The following is a 19735-nucleotide window of genomic DNA, read 5'->3' on the forward strand; positions in this document are numbered from 1 at the left end:
CTTGTTTCACTTTCCATTCTTTCCCCACTCATTTCCTCTTTTCTACAAAATTGTCTACCACCTTCATAATATCTTCTTGTTTGTATTTTATGTCTCTAAGATAGCATACATCTTTCCTTCTCTTTGGTTTTACTTTTCTTAAATAAGGGGGAAATCCTTTCTTTCTTTGTAGAAAAAAGTGCTTGTCTATATAACATTTTACTTTTTCTGTATTTTTTATACATGTTTTTCCTGTTTGCCTTATTCTTTCACTTCCCTGTTATATCTCTTTTCTCATACTTCCTTAAAACGTATTTATATTTAATCTTATCTTCTTTAAAATTTTAAATGTGTATTTATACTTCTGTTTATACATCTGCTTATACATCATCCACCACTGTGTCCATTTTTTTATAAAATGGTTTCATTGTCATATGATCCTTCCATAATATTTATTTGTCCTTATTTTCCTTATTTTTAAACTATGTAATCTCTTCATCCCTTTTCCATCCTTTATTATTTTTCCATTTTCCTAGCTTCTAATCCATACTTCTCTATGATCTGAAAACTCTGCCATCTGTACTCTTCTAGTTATATCTTTAATGGCTTTAGAATAAACTATATAATCAATTTCATTCTTAAAAATTCCCTTTTTGTACGTCCATCCTGTACTCATTCCTACTTTTAAATTTCCACATTTTACTAATTCCCATAACATTTTAATGTTGCATGTTGTTTTTCATTTTCTATAATATTTACTAACACAAATTTTGTAATTTCTTTAAACATCTTTTTTTCTTTCATTAGTATGCATGAATCACTATAAATTTTGACCAGGTTTATTTCATTCTTATACATATCACTGCACTCCCTGGTGCTACTATTGTTACATCTAGAAAGAATTCTTATTTCTTAATTTTTATAAGAATTACTATTCTAGAACATATTTCATTTATTACCAACCAAAATATTTGCTTCCCCCCATATTGCCTGTATTATTTTCCTTTTTCCTCTGTTACATTTGGTATCTAATAAGTAAAAACGTCCATTTTTATTTATTTTATTTTGATTCATTCATTAATTAATTTAATTTATTTTTTGCAACATTCTGCTCCTTATATTATGTCTAATGCTGTTCACATTTAATGTTAAAATTCCTGTCATCCTTTTCCTTTTTTGTGTTTTACTTTCATAACTTACTTTTGTTTTCTTCCTAAGTCTTCCACCAATTGATTGTTCACTTTCTTGTTTGTCTCCATTTTCTTCCCAATCACTGTCTAAAACTGCAAATTTGTTCTCTTCCTGTATATTAATAACATCACTTTGAACTGTTATTTCTTCTCTCTCTCTCTCTCTGTTAAGCCTTTCTTCAATATCCCCTTCCCTTTACCACATTCTCATTCAGCATCTTCTATAATAATATTTTCTACGGTCTCTCTTAGCTTTCCTCTTCAACTACTATTTCCTTTTATAATATGAGACGGTCAAACCGGAAGTGTCCAAATTTGTTACATTTTCTACAAAAAAGCTAACAGTTTTTTTGCTTTATTTCCATTCTCTGCACACTGGCCACACTTTTGTTTGTTACATTATTGTACTAAATGATTTTCATCCGCACAGAAATAACATGCTTTAGGTTGGCCAAGTATCTAACAGTTCCTCACTTTCCATTCACAGTTTTTGTATTTGACATAAGTTCAATTTCCCTGTCCTCAACATCCATTGTAATATACACTTCCCAACCTCCAGTCCATACATTTCTTTCATCAGTATTGTTTAACTTCATGTACTTTACTGTATTTTGAAAGATAAAAGCAGTTTTTAACTCTTGCTGATTCATATCTGAAGTCCAAACTGAACATTTTTTTTTTAGTTGTAGTCCAAAGCTCTGAAAAAAGTAGTCTTTCCATGGTGTTATTGCATTTCTCTTTTCAGCCTCGGTCATAAATTATACCAGCAAATTAGAGTTTCAGATGTCACTTCACAAAAACTTTCAGCTCTCGGATTACCACTGTTATGTCTTTAATGCCAAACCGTAGTGACAAAATAATACTCATAATGACATACTACTGTTGTTTTTACTTTTTTATTCTTACCAGTGATCATCTTCTCTGTGGCTGTTGAGGAACTGCAAGTTTTTATTCCCCCCCCTCGGTTCCTTCTTTCATTCTTCCTTGCCTTGCTGCATCTGCATAACATCTTCTTTCTAATAACCGAAAACCCTGTTGCAGAGGTAAACCCTTAAAAATGGCTATTCCACCAGCCAAGAATACCTCCAGTGTTTTCACCAGCCATTGCTTCTGTCTTCAACCTGTGTTTCTTCCGCCTGTTGTACTGTCTCCACCATGTCACTCCATTGTACCTCGTCCCCTTCCTTTGGCAGTGCCTAGTTAGTCAATCACATCTGCCAACTGTTATGTCTCCAATCCTATAATTTCCAACTTAATAATTACTTTGTTTCCTACAGATAAGGTACATTCAATGTTAACCCTAATCCCACCTCTGCCATTGACTGATCTGCCCAACTACTAACCAAGTTATGCCCAGCTTTAATAGAACCGAAAGCATGTCTTGATGCACAGAATCAAATACCTTACACAGGTCTAAGTGAATTATGTCAACTGCCAATCCCTGGGCCACTGCCTTCCATACATTTTAGTTAAAAAATAAGTTAGTTGGCAGGACGTGTTCTACCAGAGCAGAAACCATGCTGAAAACAAATCCAAGTTAGTACTCATCTTCTCTGTTATCAATAAACTAAGCAGTCTTTCAAAGTATGTATCCAAAATGCATGTTAGGCTAATTGGACGTTAATTATCTAATGCATATTTATTACCACATTTAAAAAGAAGGCTAACAAAAGCAGTTTTCCATATATGTGGAACACTTTTGTCATCAAATACACATTGGAATAACCAATGTAAACACTGTGTAATAGCCCTGTCCAAAAAAGTACAAAAAGTTTCCTTCTCATTTCTAGTTAGAGACGGAGGTCTGTAGACTAGGGCTACCACCCAGTTAGGTGAGCCATCTTCAGTATTAGCTCATAAGCTCATGTAATCTACAAATCTGTGCTGAAGATTTAAAGGAGGAGTTGTATATGTTATGGTAAGTTTTGGCAGACAAAATTGTATACATCTTAGTAAGCAGGCGTGAATGTGTATGTATGCCTCTGGAGACCTTGTATTATATGTAAAACATGAGGCTGTAAATGACACGTGTTTTGCTACAAAACAGTCTGTCATTAATTGGTGTCTACGGGAATGTAACAGAGCTACCTGATATCATCTTTCTTGCTTCACTGTTATGGAATAATGATAGGAGTTTGCTGCTCAGAAAGTACTCATCATGAAGCAGAAAATATACGGCCATCATCATCTCCTTCACTTCATGGACTTGGATAATTCCATTCTGTTTTTACAATGCATGCTTATCCTTGCCAGCTCTATTTGGCCTCTGCTCAGGCAGCGCACTTCTTGTCATTGTATCTTGCTCCTTGCTTGATACCAATCTCTGACTTCATTTTTGGTGCACCTGGTGTGGTTGAATGGATTCCATTTTCTCAGGCTTGGGTGATGCATAACCATTGGGTGACAGGAGCTTGACCAGAACTGCTACATTTTTATTTATTTTAGTTTACTTTTTCTTCACTTGCCATTCTTCTGGCTGCTGTCTTAAGTACTCTTCTGTCAGCTGAAGCAGCTTTACATGTATTTAGCTTCCTTAGTTTATAGAAAACCTGTGAGCCATTGAAAGTAGTAATTGTTCAAAGACAAAATCAGTGTATCAGGATATTCTGACTTTTCTAATTTCACTCCACAAAAAAAGACTGGTATGGGAGATTTTAATCAGGTGAAGTTTGAAATTATGGCCACAGGTTTTCTTTTATGTTTTGAATTTTCGATTTATCTAGTAATCATGCAAAATATGAAGGAGTACTACCTTTGAATAGGAATGGGTAATGCATTTTAAGAATTCTAATGATTGATATCTCCTCTTTTTTCCCCCTCTTTTGCTGTCTTCAATGTAGAGCATGCACCATTTTGAACATGACGTTTCGGTAATGTAAGCCAATGATCATTTTTCTCATTTTTTTAAAGACGCTACATTTCTGTTAAACTTATTTTTCAATATTAGAATACTGCACTAAATAGTTGTACTAAAAAGCATTATCTTCCAAAATTACTGGATTTAAACTAAATATAAGAGTGTTTAACAAGAAATGCAGAATCTTTAAAAACAAGTGCCACAGTCAAAGGGGATGATTTAATATATTAGCATCAGGATTATAAACTTTAAGTAGTTTAGCTTTTCTGAAAACATCCTTATAGGCATTTTCTTGATGGAAAAATGTGTTATATTTAACAAAAGGTAGCCTTCCTGGATGTATACTCTCTGTATTTTGAAATGTAAGCATCTCTCCTTGTAGAGGTGGCATGTACTTTATTTTGTATGGTGCTTCGTAATATTGATTCACCATCCTTGGACTGTGACACGTATGACTGTATTGTTTACTGTACTGTCTTACTGTTGAAATTTTGTTTACCGAGAATCTTTTCATGTATAAAACCTGATGTGAAGCAGCCTGTAATAACTGGTTAGATTCTTTCCAGAATCATTGTTCTGAGAAGTCATTGAAACTTTATAAGTGTTACTAACCTAGTTTCCCTAATTTTACAAAGAAATGTACTGCTATTATGAGAAGTAATACCTCAGCTAAATTTCTTGCATAGAGAATTCTGCCTTTACTACATATGCAACTGTTTAGACTAATATGGTGCATTGTTTTTTTTTTTTTTTTTTTGTAGGACCTCGTGTCTTTGTTTATGTCATAAAGTGCATAGTACACGTACTGTAAGAACAGTGAACATTTGCATAATATTTATGCACCCACTGGGAGTTCAGGAAAAAGAAATCTATTACTAGCAATGCATTTATTTTTTCTCAATATATACTGTATAGACAGAGCAGTTCTTTGCATGATAACTGGATTAACAATGTGAATATTTTTTGCAACACTTTTAAAAATGTTCTTCGAGTGTGCATGCAGCAACCTGTTTGAAGGATGGTTTTACCTTGGGTAGTCTGGTCTGACTGCAAAAGTAATGAGCTAAAACATGCACATTTATGTCAGACTGATGTGAAAAGTGAGTATCATAACAATAACTTTCTGAGTGATTTTTACACGTATGAATTCAGCCAGACTTATTTAATTTTCAAGTATTTGCTTGCATGGTTATGTAAAAATATGATCAAATATGACTTGGTATGACATTGTCCAGAGAACATTTATTAACTAGCATAAGCAATTCAGTGAGTCTGTTGTTTGTTTTATAAACTGGAAAAAAAAAAAAATATATATATATATATATATATATATATATATATATATATATATATATATATATACATACATACATACACACACTACACTTATGTGCACACATCATCTTAATCCCCAAAATTTTAAGCACTGAAAAATGTGAAAATGTGACAACATGGTCCTGATTCCTAAAACATTGGATACTGTTATTTGTCTTGGGACTTTGTTTATATAGAAATCAGTGGTCTTTCTTTATTTTAGTTTATTTAGCGGGATAGTACATGGATCACTATAGACTATTTGCAGGAGCATCCAGAGTGAAGAGATTCGCAGAAAAGAAAACCGAACAGATTCACAAACACAGGGTAATCCCAGTAGATAGATTATCCCATAGACAATTGATACAATTTGAAAATAATATCAGCAAAGTAGAAAATCAAATTTGAATTAATTTTAGTAGTAAATATGAGAGGGAGGCAGCAGCTGAGAACAGAGGATCAAAGTAGAATTGACGCAAGTGAGGAGGGAGTTAGTTTTTCTGTCCAGTGGAAAAGCACTTGCAGTCGGATTTTTGATGACGACATCTTTTGAGCTGAGCATTGAAGGTGGGAAAGAGGAGGCTTCTTTAAGGTGAAGTAAAAGGGATCGTCAGAGTTTGGGTACATCTTTGTGCAGTATCTGTAACATGCACTACCTTAACTAACTTCAGTGTAGTGTACTATCTTCTTCTTACTGTGCTGATCCTTTTGTGGGTGTATCATGCCACAGCATTGTATTTATGCATTAAAGGCTGGCAGAGTAAGAATGTCATACCTGAAATGTCCTAACAGTTCTTATTTGCAAGTGATGTGCTGCTGTAGTCTGTGAAAATAGAATTACAAGTTGTGTTTAAGGATTTTGTGTCATTTTTAGACTTCAGTTACAAATGCTGTTTTACCCGACATAGCTACCGGAGATTGCTGCATTGGTGGTTGAGTGACTTTAGTTCTAAAGTTTAATGTTGCAGAGAGGTTAAATTAGTTAGCCTGGTGGAGAACATGAGCAAAGCCTATGTTTGGTGAAATATTCCTTTAGGGACTGTTTAAATGAATGTGCATCATTGATGGACAGAATATGCTGAGGTAGAGAATTCCAGTGTTTGGCAATGATATGCGAGTATAAAGAGACGTTGTGAGAGTTTTGGGTTTTGTTAACCTTCAATAATACTTTATTAGCAGATCTAAGAGATTTTAGGTTAGTGTAGGGTTGGACAAGGTCAGATAGAACTGGGCAGTTGTCAGGTTTGTATAAGACTGTATAGGCAGTTAGTTGCTGAGTCAGAGTAAGCAGGCGAGGGAGCTCTAACCACTTCAGCTGGAGAAGGGCAGTGCAATGGTGAGATCTTTGAGACTGATTAGTGGCCTAAGCTTAAAACTCCTATTAAACCAAAAAAGACTGCACTTCAGTCTCCAGTTCAAGGCCCCATGCCTAAGAAACAGATGCTTAAAATGGCTGAAGATTTGATCTCTTTAATCAGGGGTTCCCAACCCCCCCCCCCCCGACAAAAGGCCTAGACAAGAGGAAGATTATGCCTCCTCTGATCAAGTGTCTATTTCCTCAGGCTCCTCTGAGGACCAAGATTACTCTTTTCCCCCTTATGAAGATTCTGATGCTGAGGATTCCATTCCCTCAGCTTCTCCCCCTGAAGACTACTCCTTTGGGGAAACTTTACACACTATGAGCGAACATTTTCATTGGGTAGGTCAGGACTTCTCTGACTCAAAGAAAAGGCTCAGAGAGTTTCTTTTACTTCCCCAGCACAGACCTCTTGCTATCCCTCCAGTTTTAGACATTGTGGATGATGTTTACTTAGAATCTAGTTTGAATCCAGATTCTCTGCCTCCTGCTTCAGCCAAACCAGACAGATATTATAGAGTGCCTGACTCCCACAAATTCCTTTATAAAAGCCCTGTTGCTGATCCAGAGACTATTTCCCAGGGTCCCAAAGGGGCTAAGGCTACTATGGCGAAAAATCCTGTACCCTCTGAAAGGGACTCCAGAGCACTAGACAGGTGGGGGAAAAAGGTTTACACTTCAGCCACTCTAGCTATGAGGGCACTAAATTGTCAATTTCACATGCTAAAATACCAGCAATTTTTGATGTCTCAATTAAGACAAAAAATGAGCACACTCCCTCAACAGTCTGAATTGAAAGAAATGCAGGATCTGTTGCATGCAGCTGAACAGGTGGGCAAACATACTTTACAATGTGGATTTGATTCTTTGGAGGCTTCCTGCAGAGCAGCTGTTACTGGGTCTTATACGTAGGCATGCTTGGTTAAAGGAACAAACTCTGCCTGATCATGTTAAAGCAAAGCTTCTAGATGTTCCCTTACAGCGGGATGTCCTATTTGGAGTTAAAGCAGAAGAAGTCTTAAAGAAAATGGAGGATAAGGCAAAATCTATGCAGACTGTCAAAGATTTTCTACAAGTACAGCCCCCTCGCTTCAGCAGAAATTGGCCAACAAAAAATTGGTCCTTTCCAGCTACTGACAGACCACAGAGGGGTAAATACAGACACCCAAGAAGCAGAGGACAACCACATGCCCACTACAGACCTCGACAATGGGGCACTGCAACACAGAAGGGAGGAGAAGACAGGCCCCAAACTACTAGAAGGCAAACTCAATGACTTAAACCTCATATGGCCAAGCAAGACTCTCTTGGCAGCTCCCTTGGGAGGAAAATTAGCACTTTTTTCAGACAACTGGCACATCGTCACAAAGGGGAAATGGGACCTAGACATAATTTCATGAGGATACAGATTCCATTGCCACACCTTGCCAACGAAAAGAGGAATGCCAAACCTGCCACAAAATCAATGGGCAGAGGCACAAAAAGAAATTACAGCTCTCATGGACATGAGAGACATTCAACTGGTACCTACACGGGAGCAAGGCCAAGGATTTTACTCAAGACTCTTTCTAGTCCCCAGAAAGGACAATGCCTGGAGACCAATTCTGGACCTTTCAATTCTAAACACCTTCTTACAAGTACCCAAATTCAAGATGCAAACACTGCAGCAGCTTCTTCCCATGTTGGGCAAGAAAGCATGGCTAGTAACATTGGACCTCAAGGAGGCATACCTGCATGTCCCTATCAGACAAAGTTGCAGAAGGTACCTCCATTTCATTGCAGGTTCAACCCATTACCAATTCTCTGCACTGCCCTTTGGCTTATCCACTGCGCCCAGGGTCTTCACAAAATGCCTGGCACCAGTAATTGCATACTGCAGACAAAGAGGAATTCAAATATACCCATACCTGGACGACTGCCTCATCCAAGCAGAAAGCAAGGACGTCCTCTTACAACATCTGGCTTTTGTAAAACATCTTCTAAGTTGCCTGGGGTACACAGTAAACGAAAAGAAATCAAAACTAGTACCCTCACAAAATATGACATTCCTGGGTGCCAGCTTGAATACAACGGCCCAGAAGGCTTATCTGACGCCAGACAAACAACTACAACTGACTCAATATTTCAAAACAATGGCAATAAAGACCCAACTCCCTGCAAGAAAAATTCTGCAGGCCTTGGGCTTCATGGCATCTTGCATACTACTAATATCATTTGCAAAGCTGCATATGAGGAAATTACAGTGGTACCTAAAAAGCGTATGGTCTCAACACAGCCACAGCTTGGACACAATGATATCTCTCATTCCCTGCCTTCAACAAGGGTTTCCATGGTGGTCACAGGCATGTCACCTCAACAAGGGTCAGCCTTTCACCTTGCCCCCAGCCAGGCAAACTATGACAACAGATGCATCGGACTATGCCTGGGGGGGGGGGCACACATGGCAGGACAGTGCGTTCAAGGCATATGGACTGCAGATCAAAGGAATCTGCACATCAGTCAAAAAGAGATGCTAGCTGTACAGAATGCTCTGACAGCCTTCAAGCACCTCTTACATCCAGGACAACTTAGAATAAGGACAGACAACACCACAGTAATGTGGTACATGAACAAGGGGGTACACACTCCTACCCTCTATGCAGGCAAGCAATGACCTTGTGGAACACAGCACTGGCTTACCAAGTTCAGCTACAAGCTCAATTCCTGCTAGGAAAAAAGAACACATTGGCAGACGACCTCAGCAGAAACATCATGGATCCCCACGAGTGGAAACTGGATCCACAAGTATTTGCAATGATAACTCAAAAATGGGGCCTCCCAGACATAGACCTGTTTGCCAGCCCCCAAAACTATCAGCTGACAAAATTTTGTACAAGGACACTTCACCATCAAGCTTGGAAAGTGGACGAACTTTCATTCAGTTGGAAAAACCTGACAGTATATGCCTTCCCTCCATTGCCTCGTCTCTCAAAGGTGCTTCTGAAAGTCAGAAAGGAGAGACCACGACTGATACTCATAGCCCCAGACTGGCCACGCCAGCACTGGTACCCACTATTAAGGAATATGGCCCAGGGCCCACCTTTGATTTTACCACAAATTGCCCATTTGCTCACACAGCAAAACAATCAGATTCTACACAGCCAGCTCAAAACCTTAAATTTGGCTGCATGGCAAATCACCTAAGCATCCAGCCAGCTCCTCTTCCTCAAGCAGTTATGGATGTTATTCTGGAAGCTAGGAGGCCCAGCACCAGGAAGGCCTACTCGGACAAATGGAAAAGGTTTTGCACCTGGAACCAAGCTAAAGGCCAAAGTACCCTTCAGCCTCACATGCCTCAGATTCTACAGTATTTAATTGAGATGTTGCACAAAGGACTTTCTTTTTCATCCATTAAAATCCACGCATCCGCTATTTCAGCCCACTACAACATGGATCCACACTTATTTTCACATCCACTTCTAAGGCAGTTCCTCAGAGGGGCAAAAAACATTAGGCCCCCCAGGAGAGCACCTACATCAACCTGGGACCTCAACTTTGTTCTGGAAAAACTTACGCTACCTCCCTTTGAACCAGCTTTCTCTGCTGATCTAAAGTTTATATCATGGAAGACTGCCCTTCTGCTAGAATTAACTTTAGCCAGAAGAGTCTCAGAGCTGCAGGCACTAATGGCAGTGGAACCTTTCCTCATTTTCCATCAAGACAGAGTTTCTCTATGAACTAATCCTTTCTTCATGCCTAAGGTGGTATCCAGTATGGCTTTAAATCAAACCATCCACTTACCCACCTTCTATCCAAATCCACAGAACAAAGGAGAAAGACTCCTGCATTCCTTGAACATTCACAGGCAACTTCGTTACTACTTGGATAAAACTAAGGTTTTCAGAAAATCTGACCAGCTCTTTGTATCCTATGCTGCAGTTTCCCAAGGGAAGGCTATATCAAAACAGACCATTTCCAAATGGATAGGACATTACATTTGTTTTTGCTATACCCATCATGGAAACCAGTTCCTGCTACCATAAGGCCCCACTCTACCAGGGCAGCAGCTACATCTACAGCCTTCCTCAGGGGGGTGCCAACCAAGGATATTTTGGAAGCTGCAACTTGGAGTTCAGTACACACCTTCACCAAACACTACCACTTACCACTTTACTCTAAGACTAGAGCTGGCTTCGCCACTGCAGTTCTGCAGGGCCTTCTAGCCTTCTCTAACCCTCTTTGACTCCTCCTCCCATCCTTAGCTTTGGGATTCTACCCAAGTGTGATGACTGCAGCAAGGTAACACGATGAACATAGTACAGTTTTGTACCTACCATAAATGTAGATGTTCGTGTGTAGACCCTGCTGCAGTCCAGGTTACCCTCCATCCCCTCTGACCTAACTGACTAAATCTTTACAATACCTTTCTGATGTATTTGCGTATAGCTGGAGGGATGTTGTGTTTGTGCTAAATTTCTTAGATTGGTACTAATTACTGACCACCTTTTTGGGGGCACCTAACATCTGGGGCAAGACTGAAGAAAATGGCGTTGGATGCATTATATATACCCCTGGCGCACTGACGTCAGGGAAGAAGCGATAGCAACCAACGCCGGACCAAGACTTTGGAATTAAGGCCGACTGCGGGACCACCTGACGACAAGATAACCCAAGTGTGATGACTGCAGCAGGGTGTACACTCTAACATCTACATTTATGGTAGGTACAAAACTGTACTTTCCAGAGTATGAGAAGTGTCTGGGACAGGAATCTATCCCTCCAGTATGTCCTGTTTATTTTGGTGACAAGGTTTAGGTCCGTAGAGCATGTAGCTTGGAGGGACTGGGATTTCTTTAAGTGTAGCATGTTCGACAGCTCTAGGATTGACATAGCCTTATATGTTAGGCAGAGATCACCTCGGAGTAGGTGATATGCTATGGAGTAAAGCTGGAGTTTTTTGAGACTGTCAGTGTAGGGCATCTGAGGCCAGTAATCATCTTTGTGAGGTACTGCTGTGGCCTTTACAGCTGCTGCAGATGTCTTGTGAGGTACATTCCAAAAGGGGCATTGTACTCTATAATGGGTCTAATGAGTGTCGAGTAGAGGGGAACAATGACCTCTTTTTTCCTGGATGAGAATCCTTTTGTGATGAGGTGTGCCACTTAGAAGGATTTCCTGACTACTGTGGTGATGTGATTATCAAAGGAGAGACTAGTGTCCACCTGTGTCACAAGGTCTCTTATTACATATTCGGCGTTAAGTAGACTGCCGCCTATGTGGTAGGTCATGGGTACAGTGTTTTTACCAAAGGGGATGACAGTGCACTTTTTGGCATTGAGCTTGAGGCCATGGCTCTGACACCAGGCATCTATCTCAGTGATGCCCTTCTGAAGGATGTCCACATCATTTGGGGATTCGACTATGGCTCCTAGTTTGTAGTCATCTGCTAACTTCGTTAGCCAAAGTTGTCCTGTGTTAGCCTGTACTTCAGAGAAGTAGATACCAAACAGGAAAGGTCCCAGGACTGAACCCTATGGTACTCCACTTGTCACTGGTCTGAAGTTGGATTTAGAGTCTGCTACTTTTACAGAGTGGGTTCTGTCAGTGAGCCAGTTGGCAACCCATCTTGTGACATAGGGATTTATACCTAGTTTAGTTATAATTCCAGAGTGGGGGATGGTGTCAAAAGCCTTGGCAAGGTCAAGATAGGCTGTCTGAGCCACCTTACCCTCGTCTGTGGCTTTGGTGACTGCTTCAAAGAAGCTGATCAGGTTCAGGAGGCATGATCTGCCTTTCCCAAACCCGAACTGGGTGGGGTCCAGAATTTGGAGGATACCAATGTCTTTGTTTATGAGTTCCATGATGATACGTTCCATAGCTGTACAGACCAGGCTCATCAGGCTAATAGGGCGATAGTTCCCGGGATCAGTGGTGGCTCCCCCTTTTCCCCTAACAACGTACATTTAATGTTAAGAAGGGAAATGGGTATGTCATTGTTTTAATCTTCCTAATCTTCCTTCTGAATTTGAATGATCATAGGCAATTTATTTTAAAACAACACACACAGACAGTCAAATTTCTTGCAGCCTTTTATAATATATAAGGGACACAGCTCTGTTCCTTAAGTATTAAGGCCCTATTATTTTATTTTTTTCTTGAAAAGCATTTTTCTTAATTTCAGTCATATCACCCAGATGGATTTCTGATCTTCAGGCCTTAATATATGCCAAGAGCCCTTTTCAGTTTTTCCATGTATACATATTATTTTTAAGAATAAATTTCTACTTTATTTCGTAGTTTATGGAATTTATTTGAATTTATCTAGTTGCCTGTCTTCTTTTGTAAAGATTATTTATTTATTTGCATTTGTTAACCGGGTTGGTTCAGCTGGGTAAGAATTGCCCTTTTTCAGTGGAGACCCGAGGGGAAAAGCCCCAAACAGACATACAAATACATACGAATAGAGACAAATTAACAATATTACAGAGGAAAACAATATTATGGGTACAATGGATAAGAAAAACAAACAATGAAAGTTTGAGAATATGAGTAAGTTAGGCCAGAGGCATGCATGCAAAAGATTTATGAAAAGGTGTTCTGAGCAAGATCTCTGAAATAAGTTAAAGTAGGCAAAGAAATGATGATTTAGGTGTGGAGTTAGTAGTGTGGGAGTTTTAGGTGGGAGCATGTGAAGGACATTCCCATTTGGAAGAGAGATGGGAGAGAAGCATGGATTTGAAATTGTTGTGGTTGGGTATATTATGTAGTGGTGTGGGGAGATTGTTCCATAGTTTGGCTATAGTGTGGGATAGTAGTAGTTTACCAGTTGGGTGGATGGGTTTGTGTACATGCAGGAGGTTTTGGCCTGTGGATCTCAGGGTACAGGTAGGTGTGTAGGGTGTTAGAGATTTAGCAAGAGAGGGGCATTCTACTGGTTTAAAGATGAGTTTGTGGGCTGTTGTAAGTTGTAGGTACTTTAGGTGGTTGTGGAGTTCTAGCCAGTTTAGGGTGTGTAGGGAGTGACAGTTATGGGAAGAGTTCTTAGAATTGATTGCAAATTTGCAGATTTTGTTGCAACAGGCCTCAAGTTTAGCACGGAGCCCGAGTTGTAGGTTGGAGAATAGGGGAGCACCGTACAAGAGAGAGGGGAGAAGGAAGGTAGATGCAAGGGTATGATGGGAAGATGGAGTAAGGTAATAGTTGTGTCTGTAGAGGAGGCTGATTTTCTGGTGGGTTTTTTGATTGCTGAGAGGATGTGGGAGTCTAATTTTAGGTTTTCATCGATGGTAATGCCAAGTAGCTTGGTACTAGGAACGATTTCAAGAGGGGTGTTATTGTGGCTTTTGATGGAAAATTGGACTTTGTGGAACTGGGAAGTTTTAGTGGGAGGAAATATCATTAGCTTTGCTTTGTTGGCATTTAGGGCCAAGTGATGCGATTGCATCCATGATTCAATTTTGGAGAAGGCTGTTTGGGTATTAAGTAGAAGTTTGGAGGGGCAGAAGTCTGAGCAGATGATAGTGGAGTCATCTGCATATTGGATGACTGAGGCTTCAGGGATGGAGAGGTGAAAGTTGTTAAAGAATAAGTTGAAGAGCAGAGGGCCAAGTACTGATCCTTGGGGAACTCCTGTGGGTGTAGGTAAGAAAGGGGAGGTTGACTCTTTCCATTGTACAGCCTGCTGGCGCGTGGAAAGGTAGCTGGAGAACCAGTCTAGGGTTGAGGGAGATAGATGCAAGTGTGAGAGCTGGGACAGGAGGAGGGAATGGGAAATAGTGTTGAATGCCTTTGAGAGGTCAAGAAAAAGAGAAGATACGTATTTGCCACTCTCACATGCTAGGTTGACTGTTTCGAGGAAGGAAATGAGGGCTGTCATGGTGCTGTGGCCTGGGCGGAAGCCGTGCTGGGTGTGAGAGGGGAGTTTGTGCTGGATTAGGTAGGGCATGAGCTGGGAGTGGATGGCTTTCAAGTAGTAATAGAATTTTGCTTCCTGTAGATCTACTTAGTCAACTAGCTTACAACATCAAAAGGATTAAACTGAGACAGTGCATCAAATAAATGCTTTTTAGTGACCAGGAACAGTTTTAGACTAGATGGATCCCAAGGAGAGAGGTTGACAATAGGAACTCCCTTCTGAGATGGATCAGTCCCCTTATACAGACCCTGGAAATTTTGAGGGTCTAGTCGTTTTGTGCCACATTTCATATCTTATTTGTGAAAGACTTCTGGCTTACTTTAAGGAAGTCTGTAAATGCAACTTTTTATAGGTTCCTATGAGATTACTAAGTTAATGGCTTAAAATCCCTTACAAGCCTAGCCATTATTACCAAAATATTACCGATTTTTCGATCCCTAAGGGCTATGCCTTTGAGTATTTTACAGACTGCCCCTGTCCATAAGGGACATAGGCACCACCCCAGGAGTGAATTTACCATTCCCCTTCCATTGATTCAAACTGCATTTGAAGATGATCAGGGAAGTGCTCTGCTTTACGTGAATAGGAAACCTTTTCCAGAGAAGGGGTAATCTCTGAGACACATATCTGTCTCTCTACCATGTTTTGTTCATGTTACAGAGAAGGTTTAGCTCTATAGATCAGTTGCCTCTCGTGCATTTTGTCTCGTGAATGTTTAACAGTTACATCAGGGCTGATTTTGTGAGTGCCATGTAGATTAGGCATAGATCACTCCTTAACAGTCAGTAGAAGACAAAGTAAAGGGATAAGGCTTTTAGTCTGTCTATGTAGGACATGTTTTTTTGTAAGGAACCTCTGAGGCCACTCCAGCTGTTGCAAGTGCCTGGCCAAGTACATGCCAATAGGTGCATTTTACTGGATTATTGGTCTGATGAGGGCCGAGTACAGTGGGACTGTAACTTCCTTGGATCTGGATGCCATTCCTTTACTTATAAGCTGTACCAAATAGGAGGACTTCCTCACCACTGTGGACATGTGGCGGACAAAGTTCAGGTTATTATCTATTTGTATACTTAGATCTCTCACCTCTGAGTCCACTGTTAGAAGTGTGCTATTAATGATGTAATATGCAGGGGTATTTGACTTCCCAAATGTTATGATTATGCATTTTTTTCCATTTAGTTTTAGGCTATGGCTCTGGCACCAATCATTTGTCTGAGTCACACCCTTTTAAAGGATATCTACATCATTGGGGGATTCAGTGATTGGCCTCAGTTTGCAGTTGTGAGTAAACTTAGCCAAAGGCTTTCTACATTAGCGTTGACTTCAGATAAGTATGTTCTGAACAGGAGAGGTCCCAGCACTGAGCTCTGTGGCACACCCCTAGTAAGTGGCCTCCTGCTGGATTTGGATTCACCCTTTCTAACAGTGTGTCCTGTCCGTGAGCCATTTGGCTATCCATCTGGTGACATAAGGGCAGTTAGCCTAGTACTAATCTATGAACCTATAAGGATTTATACCCAGTTTTGTGAGTTTTTTCTATAATACCCAAGTGGGAAATTTTCATATTGCCTTAGGCAGTGTGCACCATTTTACCCTCATCCATAGCCCTAGTGACGTTCTCAAAGAAGCCCACCAGACTGAGCAGGCATGACCTGCCCTTGACAAAGCCGAACTAGGTCGGTTGCAGTGTTTGGAGGTTTTCTATGTCATTATTTATCGGTTCCATGATTGTTCTCTCCATTGTATTGCATATAATACTAGTCAAACTTATGGGTTTGTAATTTCCTAGGCCTGTTGATGGTCTCCCATTATGCAGAGGGATGACTGTTGCTCTCCTCCATTCCACAGGGACAAAGCCAGTCTGGAGGCTGTGGTTAAATAGAGATCCTTATGGGCCTGATAGATCTTTTTTCAAGCTATTTAAGAGGCATCCTTGGGTACTGTTGGGACCCATTGAAGCTGTGCTTTTAGCTTTAGAGAATGCAGTGGTGACATGTTCTTTGGTGATAACTGGTAGAAGAATTGTGGAGGGTATTTCTTGGGGTTAACCAGAGGTGACAGTTGAGTTGAGTTTATTGGCCAGCAGATTTGCTATATCTTACGGCTGAGTATACGTGATGCCATCTACAACTAATTCCACATATTTTTTGATGTTGCCCTTAAGACTTTGAACACAACTGAAAAATGTTTTATGGTTATCCTTAGCTTGGGAGGCTATTTTTGCCTCACAATTTGCTTTTGAAAACTTGAACAGTCCACTGATTTGCTTATTTAGACTAATGAGGGCATATTTTCTCTGTTGTGCACATTGCCTCTTACTTCTAGACCAGATTTTCTTTCTTTTGATGTACAACCTGTTTATACTAGGGGTCCACCAGGGTGGTTTGTTTTTGTGATTTGTCCTAGATTTATCTTGGTCTGGTACTGCTGTTTTCTTTGCAATTGTTTATATAGTCACATAATTGCTTTTGTGTATGCCTCCACACAGGCTTCTGTGTTTTCTGGGATTGGGGGAGCTTGAAAACTAGGTATGCCATCGCTTAACAGGAGGTAGTTTGCCTTAGAAAAGTTTGTAAAGGTTTTGGGGTTAGGTGGGGGTTTTAGTTTTATGTTTATTTTAAGGGAGACTGCTTTGTGATGTGATCTAACCAGTGAGGACATCACACACTTGGGGGGGGGGGGGGTTGGAACAGTCTGCTATATTTGTAAGTACCAGGTCTGGGTTGTTTCTACCACTAGTGGGAGTGCAGAATAGCTGCTCCGGGGCATATGCATTTGCAAAGTCTAAAAATATTTGAACCTGCATGTTAGTAGTCATGTATGCTTCCCAGTTAATGGATGGGTGTTTGAAATCCCTCATGAGTGTGGTATTGGGCTGAATGGTAAGTGATTGTAATAAATTCATGTATGATGTATGGGTTTCCTGGTTCATGGTGGGGAACCTGTAGCTAGCAAGAATAATAGTAATGGATTTTTCCTATGATTAGTTGGACATGGAATAGTTCAAGCATGTCATATTGCTTGACCAGTCTTGAGGTATGCCTGTCCTTTATGTAGCTGGATACACCTCACCTTTTGCACTTTCATGGGTGATCGGAACATGTGAAAGGCATTATAGCCACACATTGGCTGAGTGCTTTCCATGGCTCTGAACCATGTTTCAGTAATTGCACAGATGTCAACATTCTCCAAGGGGAGTAATGCTTCCAGGGAGTGTAGTTTCTTGTTGACACTCGTAGCATCGAGCATTAATACCTTTAGCTTATCCTGAGCAGATTTTGCAGTGTTGGAAGGCTTGTCGGCAATGTGTTAAAAAGGAATTAAGGGGTGGATAATGTTTTGGCGAATATACAAAAACCTAATGGTGACAGGTGAAGACCATCCCTGACAAAGCATCATGGCCGGTCAACCATATTCTCATAGGCTGACAAATATTAAACCCCTTTGGAGTGACACTAGTAGCTAAGCCAATTATTAAAGTCAATAATTTTCTTTTGGTATTGTGGCATTATCCTTGGAGACCGTAGAGTGCTGCTCAGTGCTAGGCTCATATCTGCCTTTGACACATTCTGAAAGCTCAATCATGTCTCTCTTCATATAGTCCAGAGAAGTACGACTCAGGTAATTTACACCTGCACAGACTATAACTTAGTCATACTGGTATTTGGGGTTTGGTGACCTGACTGCTTGCATGATCTGGTGAATCCCGGCCCCTGACCTGCAACTAACTGTAACCTTTTTTCTCATCCTGCCTGGTGAGAGGGATATCAGTGTCTCACAATGGAGTCTCTTGTGACCAAAATATTGTGTTTGGTGTTGTGCCTTATGGCCTTAGTAGTTGAGACAGAATTAGATATGGTTTTATGTGTTGTAGTAGGAGTTGCTTTGTTTCTTTGCATGCAAAGATTCTGAGGACTACATCTGAGAGCCCTTTGAGGTTTAGTAAAGTTGCATATGAGCATCTGTTTAAGTGCAGTGAGTGTTGTGCGTATGTTGCTGACAACCTGTTTGGCAATATTTGTGCCTGTATGAGAGAGTCTTGCCTCCAGTGACATTGTGTAACTACATCTCTCACATACTGTATTCATCTTCTTCTTCTCTTCTCTTTCGGCTGTTCCCATTAGGGGTCACCACAGTGGATCATCTGTTTCCATTTCTTCCTGTCCTCTGCATCTTGCTCTTTCACACCAACCACCTTCATATCCTCTCTCACCACATCCATAAACCTTATCTTAGGCCTTCCTCTTTTCCTCTTTCCTGGCAGCTCCATCCTTAGCATCCTTTTTCCAATATACCCATCATCCCTCCTCAGCACATGTCCAAACCAACATAATTTCGCCTCTCTGGCTTTGTCTCCAAACTGTCCAACCTGAGCTGACCCTCTAATACACTGATTCCTAATCCTGTCCACCCTCATCACACCCAGTGCAAATGTTAACGTGTTTAACTCTGCCACGTCCAGCTCTGACTCCTGCCTTTTTGTCAATCCCACCATCTCCAACCCATATATAAATACTGTATTCATCTTTTTCAGAATTAAGTGGCTGTCAGTGCATATAAGGCAGTTGCTATATTGCCTCAGGATGCCCATGTCCACTAGATACAGAGATAGCACAAACATGCCTGTCCATGATTGCAGGTCCTTAATATATGCTTTACAATGGAAAGGAGTGGGGGGTGTTTGCAACCAGATGAGGGATGGGTGCTTACTTAGTGTAATCTACAGCTAACGTATTCAGTGATGCTGCCCAGTGAGCAAACCAGTTGTTCTTTGAGCAGAAATAGTTTGTAAGTGCTGTAATAATATAATCTAGAGCTAACTAAGTGTGACAGTGCTGCTCAGTTTACAAACTAGTTCCTCCTTGAGTAGCACGAGACTGTGGAAAATTTCAGAGGTAGTTTGTATAGGGATATATATACAGGACACCACTAACAGCCACTGTGTGAAGCAAACATGAACCTTATATGTAAGCACAAAAAACAAGTTTTAAACTACGTATGCCCAATGGCCATTCAGATAAGGACACAATAAGCTTTGTACCAGCAATTCCTAGCTTAAATAGGTAAAATCAGCCCTCTCTTAAGGCAAGAGTGCAGACTTTAACTCTCTTAATGCAAAATGACTAATTTGGAGCCCACGT

General features: G+C 40.4%; 1 protein-coding gene across 5 annotated transcripts in view; it reads left to right on the forward strand.

The window, feature by feature from the left end:
• The window catches only part of PXK (PX domain containing serine/threonine kinase like), a 1650359-nt gene that overhangs the window by 1484594 nt on the left and 146030 nt on the right, over positions 1–19735 (forward strand). For 2 of the 5 annotated variants that reach the window (XM_044078801.1, XM_044078799.1), the window contains exon 18: positions 4010–4039. The exons of 2 other annotated variants lie outside the window; for them this stretch is intronic. In XM_044078801.1, the coding sequence (XP_043934736.1) occupies positions 4010–4026 (17 nt within the window). In that variant the 3' untranslated portion in view covers positions 4027–4039. Of the gene's footprint in view, positions 1–4009; positions 4045–19735 lie in introns of all 5 variants that reach the window. One more of the 5 variants, XM_044078800.1, reaches the window with a different exon arrangement.

Source organism: Protopterus annectens, chromosome 7.part1 (genome assembly GCF_019279795.1).
Source record: "Protopterus annectens isolate FY-2018-M chromosome 7.part1, PAN1.0, whole genome shotgun sequence".
Classification (NCBI taxonomy): domain Eukaryota; kingdom Metazoa; phylum Chordata; order Ceratodontiformes; family Protopteridae; genus Protopterus; species Protopterus annectens.